At 38.8% G+C, this 17994-nt stretch overlaps 1 protein-coding gene across 7 annotated transcripts in view; it reads right to left on the reverse strand.

The window, feature by feature from the left end:
- Nucleotides 1–17994, reverse strand: part of ALG6 (ALG6 alpha-1,3-glucosyltransferase) — a 38890-nt gene that overhangs the window by 3358 nt on the left and 17538 nt on the right. For 6 of the 7 annotated variants that reach the window (XM_073357455.1, XM_073357454.1, XM_073357458.1 and 3 more), the window contains 9 exons: nucleotides 14023–14105; nucleotides 13178–13246; nucleotides 9045–9226; nucleotides 7865–8000; nucleotides 4104–4189; nucleotides 3329–3413; nucleotides 1959–2029; nucleotides 353–421; nucleotides 3–201 (listed from right to left, as the gene is read on the reverse strand). In XM_073357455.1, coding sequence (XP_073213556.1) covers nucleotides 3–201; nucleotides 353–421; nucleotides 1959–2029; nucleotides 3329–3413; nucleotides 4104–4189; nucleotides 7865–8000; nucleotides 9045–9226; nucleotides 13178–13246; nucleotides 14023–14105 — 980 coding nt within the window. The remainder of the gene's footprint in view (nucleotides 1–2; nucleotides 202–352; nucleotides 422–1958; nucleotides 2030–3328; nucleotides 3414–4103; nucleotides 4190–7864; nucleotides 8001–9044; nucleotides 9227–13177; nucleotides 13247–14022; nucleotides 14106–17994) is intronic. The other variant, XM_073357460.1, reaches the window with a different exon arrangement.

A 17994-nucleotide genomic window follows, 5' to 3' on the forward strand; every position in this document is an offset into this window, starting at 1 on the left:
ACCAGACTCTTAATAATCTTTGAGAATGCCTTAAATGAAGGAATGTATCCCCTATTAGAAAGGGAGAGTGACTTCAGCTGCAAGTCCTCCTCTGAAGTCTTTTCAAATATTGAAAAAGAAGTCAAACATACGATCAGAAACGCCAGTGTGGTCACCACATAGGCCAGAAGCAGGCCATCCTTCAACAGAAGAGGCAGCAAGCTGTTAAAACAGAAAAGCATTAGTCTACATTCCAACAAATTTACATTTTAAGTAACACATTAAAAGGTGAGAAAAAATAATATGCTTAGAAAGATGTAGGTGAATCAAGGCAGGAAAAATACTGTATTGAAGTTAATAGTGTCTGACTCACCTGAAGGTTGACACAAGTAAAAACCATGTAGACATCAATGGAATTTCATTTATCATTAAGCAGACTGGTCTACGATTAAAAAAAATAGGTGTACAAACACTGTCATGACAACAGCTTTGCTGGTTCTCGCTAGACTTCTGTTATACACAAGTTTTACTTATTCTGGGCCAGAGACTATTGTGATCTGGCCACTTTTTTGCCCTCTGGAACCAGACACTAGCTGAAAATGGTAGAACTCCCTCCTGGGGCAAGAGTGCCAGTACTGGGCCCACCACCCTCTCACTCAGCATAGGAGACATGGCAGAACTTCCCTCTGTCTCTCCTCCACTGGCATAGGATCCATTAAGAATATACCAGGGCAGAATATCTCCTGCACCAGAGCTATGCTTGATGTAGCACCTGGTTACAGCTTCTTTGATCCTTGGCATCAGCCTTTCACTGCCGTAGGGTATGTGTACATGAAGACTCAGGGCACAGCAAGCTGAGGTGTAAATCTGCAGTGCCCTCACATGCCATGCACTAACTGTCCCTATGGATCCTGCTGCTGTGCACTAAAAGTTCCCTAGTGTGCACTGACCTACTGCTGATTCAAACTGCAGTATGTGTGTGTACACTAGAGAACTTTTAGTATGTAGCAGCAGGGTCCACACAGACAGTTAGTGTGCTACAGGTTGGAACACGGTAGCTGCCACGCATCAGGTGTTTGTGTAAACATGCCTTAAAGCAGTGACAGGCTGACCCCAAGAACCAAAGAAGCTGTGACCACACCAAGCAGAGCTCTGGTGCAAGAGATATTCTGCCCTGTGTGTTGATTTGCAGCACAATATGCATTCAAAAGGAACAGCTACAGTTTATAAGCATCCGTCCTTAGTCACATTAGGAAGAATGGTAAAGTTGCGTGTTCCGCCAGGAAGCTAGCAACAATAGTTTAGTGGCCAATCTAGATAAAATTGTCCCCTGTGGGCCTCTATGTGAGCTTTCTAATGTAAACTTAGGAGAGGAATATTAAAGGTGCTACCATGCCAGTGTTCAAATTCCTCCCACATGATGGCTATGCTTCATCCAATGGGAAGAAGATGACCTTCAGCCTTAAGACTTATCTCCCAACAAAGGAAAGAGAAGGGGAATATATACATTAATTTCCAAGACAAGAGGCCCCTTGCCATCTAGTTATTGAGAAATGAGGGAGAATTCACCCTATTTCACTCATCGTTATTTCTTACCTTATATATAGTTTCTTACCTTGCTGGACAACTACATGTCTGGGGCTTTTCTTTGGTTTCCATGGCAGTGTCACCCTTCCCACCCCCAGAATCAGTCACCCCTGCCACCCGGACAGTCACACATTTTTTGTGCTGAGTGGACCCTAGTTAACCCCATTAGTACATCTTGTTAATGAAAGTGGTCAAAAAGGAAATTTCTACTTTCATAGCCTCAAATTACCTATCATTCAGAAGTTCTTACGGAATGAAAATGATATGCACAATTTTTTTAAAAAAAGTCTGTTTCCAATAGATACATAATTTCTAAGTGAGGAAGAAGCCTGTGGCATCATGCAAATTGGGGAAAAGGGTATCAAAATATTTTCTAAAAATAAAGTACTTACATTGATACTAGAAGAATGGACTTTTCATGTACTTGGAAGGAGAACAGGAAAAATGACAATGCACAACTAATCTAAAAAGATTGAAGTAGAAGAGGTTAATATATATCTCCCCAATGCAAAGTGTAGGCTTTAGTTTTTTAGTTGGCCTAATTTTATGTAAAGGCTGGCATCAGTACGAAGTGTCCAGTATAAATTAAAGTATCTAATTTGTACTAAATATATTCAATTCCAGAGCAATTTGCATTTTCAATATAGTTAGAGGGACAAGTACACTGAGCTGCACCTGTAACAGATTGTGGCTGCAAAAAGGAGCCTTTTGAAAGTTTGACCCAGAGTATTCAGAACATGACTCATGTAATAAGACCCCTATCTTGCAAACACTTACACATGTGCTTAACTATCCTCACATGAGTAATCCCATCAAAGTAAACTGAATTACTCAAATTTATAAGTGATTGCAGGATTGGGGCCCCACGATATAAAGTCAGAACTATGTAATTACCATACCTGAGGTAGGCTGTATTATGCTGGGTCAACCGTACTCATGAACGACCCGCGCCTCAGAAGTAACAACAAAAGGTCTCATTCTTTTTACTGAACTAAAAATATATTGAGCAAGAATTAAACTACAAGACAATTCTTGGGAAGGATTAATCCTAGTTATAGGCATCACTATTATAAACTCAAATAATACTTAGAAATTATTGTATATTTTAAACCATATACATCAACTACTGTTTCAATTTTAGTGATATCTGTCTTGATATAAAAGCGCTTTTAGTTTAAAAGGAATATTTTAAATTCATGTCATGTAAATATGCCTAAAATTTACGTTCAATGATATTAGACTACAGAGAGAAAACCAAACATTTGTTAAAAACAAAAAAAAGGATCATTCCTTTTCAAACCACTAATGAGCCTGCAATGACTATTGTGGGAATTTTTATTGAATTTGGCAGCCAGTGCATTAAAAAAAACTATCACTCTGGAAACAAAACGAAAGAGAAAGGAAATCTCAAATCCATACAAAGCTTTATTGTGTGGAGAATCTTCAAATGGCTTTTCAGAGGAAAATAATAAAAATACAGAATTAACATGAAGAAAACCGAGGATAAGAGAAATAAAGAAGTATAGACAAGGGGAAAACCTGAGATTTAAAAGACATTAGTTAGGTCCTCCGATACAATTTTGATATTCAATTCTATTTGTGATATGCTTTTTAAACAAACAGTCTCTTCAGCGGATACCAAATGACATTTAACAACATACACAACTCTGCACAGTGGGACAATTTTAAGGAGAACTGTTGGCCATTCTCCAACATTCAATGATAGATTTTAAATAAGAAACAATTACAAAAATTCACTTACCAGAGCAAATTTAAATCCTCGGAGAGAGGGCTGGAGGGTTAGTTTTATACAAGCCGGAAGCAGGGTCAGAAATGTAAAAGCAAAGCTAAAAGATTATTTTTAAAAAATATTAAGTTTATTCTTTAATGTATAAATAACCACTTATGTTTTCAGATAATATTTTCAAAAGCTATTAGGTGACTAAGGAACCCATGTCCCATTTTCAAAAGCACAAATCAGGTAGGAGCCTGAGTCAGTGTGGTGTGTGCTCCTAATTGACTTAGGTGCTTTTGAAAAGTTTACTCTTCAGTAACTTTTTATCCATTTTCCATACTGAAAGCCTCATCTTGAACTACTTGCTTATTTGAAATATTTTGGATTATGCAAACTTAAAACATCTAGAAGAAATAATGGAAAAAGTCAAATACATGTGTTTGTTATTTTTATCTAGCGTCCCAATTTTAACTAATTATTCAGCTCAGATCACACAGAAAAAAGTTTCTTAACATTCTAAACACACGCACACCTGGGGAAAATCTTTAAATTTTATTTGTATTACTTGGAACTAAAAAATACACCATGAACAAAAGTCTTTTTAAGAACTCTGAAAATTTCATCTCTCAATTCTTCCCAAAAATTAATGGATGGGATTTTCAAAAAACTCTTTGTGACTTAGGAGCACAAGTCCCTTTGACTTTCAATAGGATTTGTGCTCCTAAATCACTTAGGTGCTTTTGAAAATCCCCCATGATATGAATAAAAGTAAAAGTTACCTAAAAGCCTTCAGTTCTCTTACCTGAGTTTAAGCTGGGTTTGAGGTGACAGCACATTCTTTATCTTTATAAGGACATTTAGACTACACCAAATATTGGCTACTTTATCCTGAAAAGATATTTAATGAGTTGTATCTATGTTAGTTTGCTGTTCAAATAATATGAGGATTATTTACTATTTCACTGAAAAATACATTTTGACACACAAATGTCATATGCTATAATGAAAGGCAATACTAGGTCAGTGTGACCTTGGCTCAAACATAGACAATTATAATCTGAAAGAAACTGTATTAAAACAACTGAGAAATACTTTCTTGAGCACAAGAGACCATCAGTCTTAAGTCAAGACCACACATTTTGTGAAAATAAAGCTCTGAAACCATTCATCTCTACGAAAATTTACATCAAAATGATAGCACCTGTGAAACTTTTTTCAAATGTGAAGACATTCAATTAGGGCTGTCGATGAATCGCATTTAACTCATGCGATTAACTCAAAAAAATTAATCGCGATAAAAAAATCAATTGCGATTAATTGCGGTTTTAATTGCACTGTTTCTAAAATTGAATTGGTATTCTATTGTTTAATATTTTGGATGTTTTTCTGCATTCATATATATTGTCTTCTGTGCTGTAATTGAAATCAAAGTGTATATTATTTTTATTACAAATATTTGCACTGTAAAAATTATAAACAAAAGAAATAGTATTTTTCAGTTCACTTCCTACAAGTACTGTAGTGCAATCTCTGTCATGAAAGTGCAACTTACAAATGTAGATTTCTTTTTTTTGTTACATAACTGCACTCAAAAACAAAACAATGTAAAACTTCAGAGCCTACAAGTCCACTCAGTCCTACTTCTTGTTCAATCAATCGCTAAGACAAACAAGTTTGTTTACAGGAGATAATGCTGCCCTCTTCTTATTTACAATGTCACCAAAAAATGAGAACAGGCATTAGCATTGCACCTGTGTAGCCGGAATTGCAAGGTATTTACGTGACATGCTAAACATTCATATGCCCCTTCATGCTTCGGCCACCATTCCAGAGGACATGCTTCCATGCTGAGGATGCTCCTTGAACAAATAATGAGTTAATTAAATTTGTGACTGAACTTCTTGGGGGAGAATTTTATGTTCCCTGCTATTTGGTTTTACCTGCATACTGCCATATATTTCATGTTATAGCAGTCTTGGATGATGACCCAGCATGTTGTTCATTTTAAGAACACTTTCACGGCAGATATGACAAAACGCAAAGAAGGTACCGATAGGAGATTTCTAAAGATAGCTACAGCACTCGACCCAAGGTTTAAGAATTTGAAGTGCCTTCCAAAATCTGAGAGGGACGAGGTGTAGAGCATAGAAGTCTGAAAAGAGCCACACTCCAATGCAGAAACTACAGAGCCCGAACCACCAAAAAAGAAAATCAACCTTGTGCTGGTGGCAACTGACTCAAATAATGAAAATGAACATGTGTCGGTTCGCACTGCTTTGGATTGTTATCGAGCAGAACCCAGTCATCAGCATGGACGCGTGTCCCCTGGAATGGTGGTTGAAGCATGAAGGGACATACGAATCTTTAGTGCATCTGGCACATAAATATCTTGGGATTCCAGCCTGTTCTCACTGTCAGGTGACACTGTAAACAAGAACTGCGCAGTATTATCTCCTGCAAATGTAAACAAACTTGTTTGTCTGAGCGATTGGCTTAACAAGAAGTAGGACTGAGTGGATTTGCAGGCTCTAAAATTTTACATTGTTTTAATTTTTAATGCATATTTTTGTACATAATTCTACATTTGTAAGTTCAACTTTAATGATAGAGAGATTACAGTACAGTACTTGTATGAGGTGAATTGAAAAATACTATTTCTGGTTTTTTTTACTGTGCAAATACTTGTAATCAAAAATAAATATGAAGTGAGCACTGTGCACTTTGTATTCTGTGTTGTAATTGAAATCAATATATTTGAAAATGTAGAAAACCTCCAAAAATATTTAAATAAATGGTATTATTGTTTAACAGTGCAATTAATTGCAGTAGTTTTTTTAATCACTTGACAGCGCTACATTCAATATATTCTCACATTTATTACATACCTGAATGTATTTAGCTCTGCCTACTAGCAATGACAGAGTTAACCACTAATAAATCAAGAAGTCTAAAGACATTAGCAGTTGTGCTAGGATCACTTTCAAAATTACATTTGTAACCACAGCTATCATGCCCATGAAACTCATCCCTAAACAGCTGCTAGAATCACAGCTGTGTAGACATAACAAGAAAGCTACTAGCACCAACTACTAAGCCATCTTTCCTGTACGCTTACTAGCAATACAGAATATGCTCTTCAAATTTGCTGAGGACTACAAGTGAACAGAGGGTTTCGCAGCACCAGCAAACATATAAGATGCCTACTTCATAGCCAATAAGATTTTACAACCATCAGCATTTGTTGCTGTTTCTGTAAATGGGAATCAATTCAAAGAACCTGTTACAGGCAACAGAGTATAAACTTACTGTGCATTGCTTACATAGACAATTTCTCAGTTTATCCAGATTAGTATCCAAGTAAGTCACTCCCCTATTGAGTCTGAAAATATTTGATCTAATATTAGACTAAAATCCTTGGGCTCTTTTGGATTCATTGTTTGTTGACATTTACAGCTTTTATTTTTAAACTTAGCAAAGGGTAAAAAATGCAAAGTGACAAAAGGTATTTTGGTTTGTAAATATCTTTATCTCCCAAGCTTCAATTATTTTTTAACAAGCATCTGGAGAATATGTTCTGAAAATATTCCTATGGCTGCATCTAAATTAAATGCCACCCTCAGCGTATCCATAATGTTAGTTTTTCAGGGCAAAGATATTGCAGGTTGTGGTATGATTTGTATCAACTGAAGAACTGCTAACAGAAGCCACATATATAAGGCAAACCATTCACACTAACAGTCACTGAGGCCCAGATTCAGCAAAGCACTGAAGCATTACTGAATAAAGCCCTTTAGTTTCTACTGTGGGGAAGCCTGTGGTATAGAACTTGCTCTTGAACTTGAGTCAATCTTGCCAGGAGCTAAGCACTCTGACCCCAATCTATCAAAGCATTGAAGTGCCTTTTTAAGCATATAATAGTAGATGCACTGGCATCTGTGAGGCTACTTGTGTGCTTAGATTTAAGTCTGTGCTTAATTGCTTTGTTGGATTGGGGCAACAGTGCTCAGCATCTTGCAGGATCAAGCCTCAAGAGCATTGTGCTGAATCAAACTACTACTTAGGAACAGTAAAAGCACAACTGGTCTAAATCAACTTTTGTAGAAAGTGGTTACTGAGAGTATCAGCTAGGACACAAAGCAGGCTTTAATTTACACCTGAAACACTACAACCATTACTAGTTGTAAAAATAATTCCTTTCAATAAAGCTGAGTATTATACTAACCAAAGGGGAGATTCTGAAGCTGTTAACTTTTACATTGTATCTTCTGATACTGTCAATTACTATGGAATCTATGTCAATGGAAAAATGTATGACTGAAGTATGGGTTTGATGATGGGATAAGTGTTGTCTACTCATATAATATCCTGGAAGATGCCAGCTGAGCTAGGGGTTAAATACTGGATTAAATAACTGGCAAGAAATGACTGCCAATGAAGGCAGATCAGATTACTAGTTCTGTGGTGTGTCTTCCACATGAAATCCCTAAAGGTCATGATGAAGGTTTCTCAAGGGATCTAAGAATACAGAACATTTACACAAACAAAACAAAACAACCCACATACCTCAAATAAGCCTCGATCAATGGGAAAGAGTCTTCTGAGTACTTGCAGGATTTGTTCCACTTCTGTGCAGAATGGGAGCCAGCAAATCGCAAAAGAAGCAACCACCGTAAATGCTATTTTAATTAACAACACTAACCTGAAATACAGAGAAGAGTTTTACATTGAGATATTTAAGAGGCAAAAACTCAGTTGTTTATATATTAAAAAATATCAGGCACTTGGGGCTTAAAACGTAGAGTGTATTTACAGGACACAACTGAATGTGCATAAGATCGCCAAATGTGACAAATTTGAGAAGAGCTACCAGTACTAGAGAAAAGGTATCATCATCATCTCTAGATCAGTCATAAGAAAACCACTAGGACTGTGTCACTTCTACTGGCATTTGTCTCATTAATCTGGACGTCTACTTTTGGCCCATATTTAACTTTGATTCCAGCATGATAAAGGTGTGCAGAAAAAGGATGGTTAATGACAGCTGTGCAAAATAAAAGTTTTTTCGGTTCACTGGCAATTCCAAAATATTGGAACTCACACATTTTCAGGTCAAACCAAAAATGAAATATTTCAAAATTTCAGGCAACTTAGTTTTAACATCCACTTTAGGTTGAACAAAATATTTCCTTCATCCAAAAATGAAACTGTTTCTATTTTGAGCATTTATCATTTTTGAATTTTTTAAAATAAAATTAAAGCGAATTTCTAAACAAAAAGTTGTTTTGAACCAAAAAATTGAAATGTTACATTTTGAAAAATGTCAAAACAAAATTTTTGCCTTTCAGTATTTTTTAAAGGTTTTTCTCCCTCCTCCTCCTTCCCCCCCTCCAAGAAAAAAAAAATCAACGATTTGGGAAAACAGACAAATTCATGAAACGTTTCAGTGTCATCACACCTGCATTTTTTGCTGAAAACAGATTTGGTCTAAAAATTTCACCCAGCTCTAAGTTTGATATATTTTACTTTCTAATGCCTTAAAAGTAGTTAGATATTTAGTGTATCATTTAACGGCTAAAAAGAGACTTGTTCTCCAAGAACAGAGGAAATTATAACATCAGTACCTTCCCTTCCCTTAATAGAGAAACAATGAAAACACAAATAGGTTGAATCAAATTCCCAAGGCTAGGCTGCCTAAGTGCATTCTTGAGCTAGTGTTTGGATACTGAGTTTTAAAGATACTCACCCCTTTCCCGTAAGGCCTTTTTGGAAGCATTTTCCAAGTAGGTAGCAAAAGAATGGCAGCGAATGGTAGAGTTCCATTTGTTTATAATTTATGGCCAAGCAAAATGCCAGTGATCCTAAAAGGTCCCAATCGTAAGAGAGAGAAAGTACACCCCACAAAGCAAAGCCCAGGCTCACAGAGTTATACATGTTTTTTATGTTAAGGACAAGATGTACAAGACAGGGAACATGCGGGAGCATTGTGAGAAGTTAACAGTGAACTAAAGCCACCGGTGATTAGTGTAAAATATATTCAAAACAGATGTTTTATATGTTAGTCTTCATTTTTAAAAATCTAGTGCCAAATATGCAACTATTTAGTTCACACAGACATATTTTAAATTCTATTTAAAACAGGTTAGCCAACTGTAACTTTGCATTTGGGGGCCTGATCAAAAGTCCATAGAGTCAAAAGGAAAGACTTCTTAAAGAGAGTTTTGTGGTTGCACAGATTGTTATTACAATAATATAGTACAATCATTTAACCAGGGTTAATAAAAAACTGCACTGACATAGTAGGACTCAGTAGGATACAACTAGTGGCAATTCCACATTTTCTTGTGCTCATATTTTCCAGGGTTATGGATAAAATTATCAAAAGCCCTAAATCTTTTTTGCAGTACAGCTTTGTATGGAATATTTAAACATGCTCAGACTATACTCTCTTCAGGGCAGAGACTGTCTTCTTCTTATGTCTATACAACGTCTGGCACAAAGGGGCCCCAATCCATGATTAGGACTCTTAGACACTACTGCAAAACAAATAATAGTTACAACCAAAAAAAAAAAATCTGTTATTTACTTTTGACACTTGAGGCCTGATCCAAAACCCAGTGAAGTCAATGAAGAGACTCTCATTGACTTTGATGTGCTATGGTTCAGGCTCTACCTAAATGCATCAAAAGCAGCAATTAAAGTGTAATAAAAGAAACTGAATTAGACAGATGCCACAGATATCCTAAGAAATACTGAAACAATGTATGTCTCTCTCCCTACTCTGTGTTGGCCAGTAGAGATAGCTACATGACAACACATTTGGGTTTTATAAATCATTTCTCAACCTGCTATTTATTCCCCAATCAAAAATCATAATCGTATTTGTGATACTGTCACTTTCATAGCACTAACTATGATGCCAAAAGGCCATGATCCTACAAAGACTTACACAAGCAGTTAACTTTCTGCATTCTAAGTACCTCCAATGACTTCAGTTGAACTGGTCACAATGTATAAAGTTATGCACATGCATAAGTCTTTGCAGAATCAGTGCCAAAACTATGATTTCAGGATAAATCGAAGCAGCAAAATATAGTGAAAATCTTTTTTGAAAGTAGAGTCTGTTTCTTAGAAGTTTGGTTTCTGCTGCTGCCTCTCACCTGACAGCTGCATTTTCTAGAGCAGTGGTCCCAAAACTTTTTATGTTGCATTCCCCGCCTTACTCATAATGGAATCTGTTCACGCCCCTCCCCTGGGAGCTGCAGTCAGGAGTTGGGGTTGGGCGCCAGTCTGCTGTTGGGCGCCAGGGGACCGAGGCCAGCGCCGGTGCTACAGCCAGGGCTGCGGCTGGGAGCAGGGCCAGACCCTGGGAGCAGCAAGCTGGGCTGCGGTTGGCGGCCGGGGCCAGGCCCAGGCACTGAAGCCATGAACATAGCTGGGGGCGGGGTGGAGCTGGGAGCAGAGTGGGCCTGGGTGGTGCACCCTCCTTGCCCCCCATGGGGGCTGCCCCAGGTTCCGCCGCACCTCCCTGAATGTTCCTCTGTGCCCTCTCCCCCAGTTTGGGGACCACTGTTCTAGAGGGAACACCACAATGAGTATGTTATTAGAGATTAATTAACAAAATTTGATTTTTCATATGCCTAGTTTTGATCCAACAGCGTATTTTAAAGTGTCCACATTTATCACAGCCCAAGGACTTCCGCACATCTCGGTTACCTGGTGCACCTTCCTACAGCTTGGACTGAACAACTACTGCACTTGCTTATGGATATGCACAATTGCTAATTTTCTAATATAAGCTGCAACTAAGACCTAAATGTGAATATTTCATTGTAAACTAATGCTAAAAAAGTATACACACCTGCATGAATACCATTAGGGGTTGGATTTTCAAACCTGCCATAGGAATCTGACATGCCCAATTCTCATTAAAATTAATGGGAATTTGGCTTCCAACTTCCCTTGGTGGCTTTGAAAATCTTAGCCTAGGCTGTGGGTATATAAACATTGATATGGAGGCTTTAAAACAGGGGCAGGCAAACTTTTTGGCCCAAGGGCCACATCTAGGTATGGAAATTGTATGGCGGGTCATGAATGCTCATGAAATTGGGGGTTGGGGTGTGGAAAGGTGTGCGGGCTCCGGCTGGGGGTGCGAGCGCTGAGGTGGGGCCAAAAATGAGGAGATCACAGTGCGGGAGGGAGCTCCCGGCTGGGGCAGGAGGTTGGGGTGCGAATGAGAGGGCTCCACCCGTGGGTGCGAGCTCTGGGGTGCAGGAGGGTGGGACCGGGATGGGGCACTGGAGGGAGGTCAGGGGTGCAGGCTTACCTCAACCAGCTCCCAGAAGCAGCGGCATGTCCCCACTCTGGCTCCTACACAGAGGCACAGCCAGGCCGCTCTGCACGCTACCCCATCTGCAGGTGCTGCCCCTGCAGCTCCCATTGGCCATGGTTGCTGGCCAGTGGAAGCTGCAGGGGCGGCGGCTCGGGGGCAGCATGCGGAGCCCCCTGGCTGCCCCTACACATAAGAGCGGGAGTGGGGACATGCTGCTGCTTCCGGGAGCCACAGCACACATGGAATGCAGCAAACCCCAGACTCTGCTCCCCGGCAGAAGTTCGAGGGCCAGATTAAAACGTAGTTTGCCCACTCCTGCTTTAAAAGGCTTCTGAAACTTTATACATTTAATATGATATGCAAGCAAGCAATGGCTCAACTGACAATACAGAGCAAGGAATATTCCAGGTGGCAAGGATAACAGGACATAAAACTCAGGAGGTCAGAAGGTCCAGAATGAATTTCAAAAAACATAATATAGTCATGTGTGCTGTAATGGAGCGTACCAACATACAAATACATCTGTGTTCCAATGTTACAAGGCGATAAGTTAACCGTTACAAATTCAGGTCAGCTAAAAGCCAAAATCCAAATCATGTGAGTTTCCTTGTGAACACTCACAATACCAACTTTTGTTGCCATTAATGTGAAAGTTGTACACATGTTAGCAGAAAACAAATCTTAAATATAGGTATTCTCAACAGAAGTACTTGTGAACTCCTCTGATCTGGGGACAGAAACACTAACAAAGAGCTCTAATTATGAATACTCAATCAATTCAGAGTTTTAAAAGTGTTGAATACATTTTGAAATACGAACATTTTTGAGTCAATCCGCTATACCGGTTAGATAAGTTATTCTTTGGAAATAACTCACTTAGCTCTACCTATAACCTACAAATTCACCATTTGTTTCAAAGGTACCTATAAACATGGGAGTCAGTGGCTCAAAGGCTATTAGAGGACACAAGAAGCAGAGTCTACTCTAATTTACTGTTGATGTTGTATAGTGAGTCAGGTGTACAGATATATCTCATTGTGAAGCATCATGGCTGCTAGAAATTGGAGAGAAGCATCTGAGACACTCAATAAATGTTAATGATCTCCTCCCATTCTCTGTAGTCAGATAGTGATTGCAAAAGCTAGAGACAAGGTCACATTTTATAGAACAGAACAGCATGGCTGTGTCTGACACTCCTCACCACCTCCCAACAAGAGCTACGATGGTTCTCTTGTCCAGGCAGAAATCACACGAGTATCCATTTTTTCCCCACAGCCAGATTGCCACCAATATTTACTCAAACAAGGCAGAGTGGCATAAAGGTGAACTTGGGATGCAAAGAAAAGCTATGCCATGTTGGATTGATTTGCCTCACATCAATCTTTTGCTCCAAGTCCATTTAAGGCTTACTGTTTCCTTTCAAAACTTTTGCGGGGGGGCTCAACTTTCAGCTAACAAATCTAACTTCCTCCCCAGTAAAAGTTATTGTAGGAGGGACTCATCTTATTTTAGAACTGAAATTCTTTTGTTTTAAAGAAAATGGAAGGATACTGAAAATGTCCATAGTCAATGAGAATGAGGCCTGGATAAAGCAATATACAGAGAGCACTGGCAATCTGGGAGAAAGAGAAAGAGAAAAATCTTTAAACACACAAAAACAAGGCACTTTATTTTATAGCAATTAATTTCACCCTGGAACCAGAACATGATTGGTTCTCCTTTAACAAGCCCGGCCAAACTCCTGTGGATCCCTTACTCATTCATCTGGGGAACACTCTTTTCCTCTAATTATTCCTCCCCCAGTGATGTGGGAAGGGACGAAGGAGCCCTAGTGGGAAAGAGTATTAAAAGGAGCATCAGGGCGTCTTCTGCCAGCCAATTCACAAAGATGACTGTGCTCAGTTTAACCCTGGGAACTGCTCCATGACTTGACAGACCACAGATGCTGGAGACCAGTGAGCATTAAAAACCCTGAGCATGGTGTCACTTCCACAATGCATTTCAGTTCTGCTGTCTAAAGAAGTGTGCAGGACCCAAGGCTGTTCCTTGATTCCCCCATGTCACAGCACAAATCTTTTTTTTTACTACCCAAGCAATAAATTTGACAAGAAGTATAATTCAGTAGTTCATGGTTACTAAACTCCAGTGCACCTTGTTATTGCTATTGAAGGGCATTAAAATAATTGCTGTAAAATAACTTCATGTTTTTTTACTGAAAAGTCTTTAATGCAAGATATACTGATTGGCGTCCATTTTATGTAAACGGAAAGCACTGTGTGGTTTTGTAACATTAGTTAACTTTCTTTTCAGCATTTTAAATTTATATTCCAGTTAATAATATTTTTATTCTCTCTCTCACACACACACACACACACCATAGAGTTATACTTGCCTTTTTCTTAGTTGATGTTTCTTTTAAACAACAACAATACAAGATAACTGCAGGTATGTAAACCAGCAAATCAGCAATAAGAACTGAAAAACAAAAAGATTAACTATGCGTAAGAATCTCCCCAAACAAGTATAGCTCATCAGAATTCACTGAAATTACCTATTTCCATTTATAATTTGTCTTTGGATGGTCAATATGTGACTTTATTCTCCATTTTCCCCTTCCAACCTACATGGCTTGCATCTGATGTTTTGTGGAACCAAGTAAGAAAAGGAAGGATTAAGTCTCGCATGCACCTGCAAGATGGCTGCAATGCCTGCACATTGTTTAGCCCAAACACAACCCACAAACTATATAGCCACATACATGGATGGGTAGGTCAGCTGTCCACAAATTTTTTAATGTATATTTTGTATCTACCCCCTACAGTGGAAACCTATTTCCTCATCAAATTCATGTCTTCTGAAGTTTCCCTGCAATTTCAGCTGGCCACAGTATTCTTCATTTTCTGTCTTAAATTGTCATGTAGTGTTGTTTTGTGCTTCAGCATTTGACTCCAGAGAGGGCTCTGGCTTTACAAATCACATCATGTGTATCTAGTTTGTAAAGTGTTTGGGAAGAAAGAAAATACATAAACATAAGGTCTGATATAGAAACGGGTTAGTTCAACTTTAAAGGGTACGAAAAATGGCTGTACAGAATTTGAAATGTTAATGTTTCCAAATATACCCCAAAATCTGCAACTTGCATGCATTAGACTGTTTAGGCCCCAGCATAGCCTCACTCAGTAAATGAGCAATGCCCTAGATCGTTACATGCTGGAGAAAAGACATTCTCAACTTTCAAAAGACATCACCTACAAATAAATTCTTGCAAGTTGTTCTAAGGAATTGGGGGGGGGGGGAATGAAGGCAGATTAAAGGGAGAGAAGCATGTCTGGATTCATAAACACAGTCCTGTACTTTGCCAAAGCATTAATATTTCACAGAAGAAACACTGGGAGACAAACAGAAGTGAGGTGTTCTTTGCTCTGCCCACAGTAAATATTTGTAAAGGTGGTCTGGAGGGGGACAAAAGAAGAGCTGGAACAAGGAGGGCTGCCTACTATGTGTTGGATAAAGCCCTACTTATGCTTAAGGTGCTGGAGAAATTGTTCAGAGACTGTTCTTATGCAGCCAGTCTAGTTTTAAACCTGGAATTTTGTCTCTCTCATATATATGGACAGTAAAACCTGCCTTAATGGTCACCTCTGAAGAGAGACCACCTGTCTCAAGCGACTACTTGCAGAGGCCACAGAACGTTTTTCCCCTATAATTTAACTGTGAAAAAACTGAACATGTCATCTGTGACCAGCAACGACATTTTCTTACTCCTATCTGTAAAAACAAACCCGTAGGAGAAACTGATCTTCTTCACCTCTGCACTGCTACTAGCAACAGCACAGCCGGCCAGCAGCTGCCGTTTTCTGTCCACTCAGCTCTGAAGGCAAAGCAGAGAGTGGGAGCTGCTGATGCCACCATTACTTCTCCGCTGTTGCTGGAGGCGGCACTCCCTTCAGAGCTGGGCGCCCGGCCAGCAGCCACCAATCTCAAGCCCTTTAGCTCTGAAGGCAGCGCAGAAGTAAGGGTGGCAATTCCACAACCCCACTACAATAGGCTTGTGACCCCCTCTGGGTCGGGACCCCCAGTTTGAGAAACACTGTATATTTTTGTAAACGTTTACCCTATAGTATAGGGTAAAAGTTTACCAAAACCAAATTTCATGCTCCATGATTCATGGCCGCAAATTTGATAGGGCCCTACTTACCAGTCTGTGTATGAACCAGAAGTTGAACTTGAAAGGAAGACATGAACGTGTTGAAATGAAAGGTGTACACTATTGTAAGTTACAGTTTAAAACTAAAAGAAGTCAACATGGAAGCAAAAGAGAAATGCAAATCTGAAGTGTTTCTTACAATGGAGTAACATTTTAAAGCAATTTCACTGCTAGATACCAGTTGTCAAATTGCCAAACAGTTTGGAATTGGAAAACACACAAATCCAAAACCCATTAAAACAGAGGCAGAAATCCTCGCTGATTATGAGTCAAATATAAATTCTTCAACGAAAATTAAAACATGCCAAAACTGAAAATTAAGAAGTCAATTTTCTCACTTCCGAGTGGTTTAAATCCACTGTCGTTGGTCATGTAAATATCTCTGGTGGTCCAATGTTAAAAGCACAAGCCATGAAATTTGCAGAGGACTTGGAAAACAGGGAGTTTAAAGCCAGCAATCACTGACTTGAATTGTTTAAGAGGAGGCACAACCTTGCCTTTTGTACAGTATGCAGTGAGAGTGCAGACATTAACCAAAGTGTCGTTTCAGACTGGAAGCAAAAATTACCTGAACTCATACAGGATGATCAACTGTCTGAAATCCACAACATGGATGAAATTGGACTGTTTTTTAGACAGCGGCAACAGCAAAATCCTCCTTGTCAAAGGTGAGCAATGTTCAAATGGGAAACATTCAAAGGAAAGAATCACACTTGCTTTATGCACCAACATGAATGGAGATAAAGAAAAGCCTATACTGATCAGTAAATCCCAATGCACACAATGCTCTGGCAAGTTGAATATCAAGGAGTTGCCTGTGAAGTATGAATTCAACAAAAAAGCAGGAATAAATTCGTTTTTTGAAAAATGATTACAAAGATTTGATCGCAAATTGCTACTACAGGGATATTAAATTCTGTTTGTGGATAATGCGCCATGCCACTGCCCTGTTAAACATACAAACATTAAACTCTGCATCTTTTCCCCAAACAGCACCTCCGTGTTACAACCTATAGATGCTGGGGTTATTCAAACCCTAAAACTGAAATTTCGGAAAAGGAAAATCAATTTGATGAAGAATAATTGAAATCTGACTTAACTTAATTGGGCCCAATGCTTCTGAAAAGGGTTTCACTCTTGAATGCAGTACACTGGGTTCATTGAGCATCAAGTGAGATCGAGCCAAGCACCAACAAAAAAAAATGCTTTGGTAAGTGTGGATTCACCATTGCCAAGTCAACTGCGGATTCACCAAATGAAGATGTTCATCCAGAAGATGAATATGAGCTCCCTCTTGCAGTAGTTAAGATGTTGCTAAGTCTTTTTGGTGTGCTGATTGAGAAGATCTACCAGATTGATAAGAACCTTGCAACAACTGAAGAAGTCACAGACTAGTCACAGTCAGTTAAAAACTCCTAGAAAATTTCAAGCCATGTGACGACTAACACAGTGACACAAAAACTAATGATGATGAAGGGGATAGCAATGGTGCCTCTGAACTCCCAGGAAGAATCATTTGTGCCTGAAACCAAGAATATGATTAAAGACATGAAAGTGTTTGCCATTCTAAAGGGCTGCAACTGCCTTTTAGAGCTGTTCAACAATGCAGAAGAAGTAGTAGTAAACATGCTCCTATCGTTGCAGAGGCAGACAAGAATAAGTGAACTTTTTCAAATAAAAGCAGGCTACTGTAGATTGAAACCAGGACTTTTTGATAACACAGGTATCTCTAATTTTCTTTCAGCTTCAGTCTAGAAAATAAGCACTTGTATTAGTTTACTGAATTTCCTCTTTTGAGGAACAAACACTGTACTACTGTATTAATAAACCCACCAAGAGATTTTAAATTCAGTACTGAATTGTATACTGTATGTAATGTTCATTTAAAAGACAATTAAAATTAAACATGAAACACTGGTAACAATTTTAGCCTTTCTGTACATAGTAAAAGTGCCCATTTTACAGCAAACCTTGTAAGAGGTGGTTTCTCTTCAAAGCGACCACTTTTGCTAATTTGCGTAAGTGGTAGCTCTTGGCAGGTTTTACTGTATCTCTTCCAAAATCAAAAAACATATACCTCACCTTGTTCTCACTACCTACTATTTACATAGTATAATTATCACATAAGAGAGGGGGAAAAGTTTTAAACACATATCT

This window comes from Lepidochelys kempii, chromosome 8, assembly GCF_965140265.1.
Source record: "Lepidochelys kempii isolate rLepKem1 chromosome 8, rLepKem1.hap2, whole genome shotgun sequence".
NCBI lineage: Eukaryota > Metazoa > Chordata > Testudines > Cheloniidae > Lepidochelys > Lepidochelys kempii.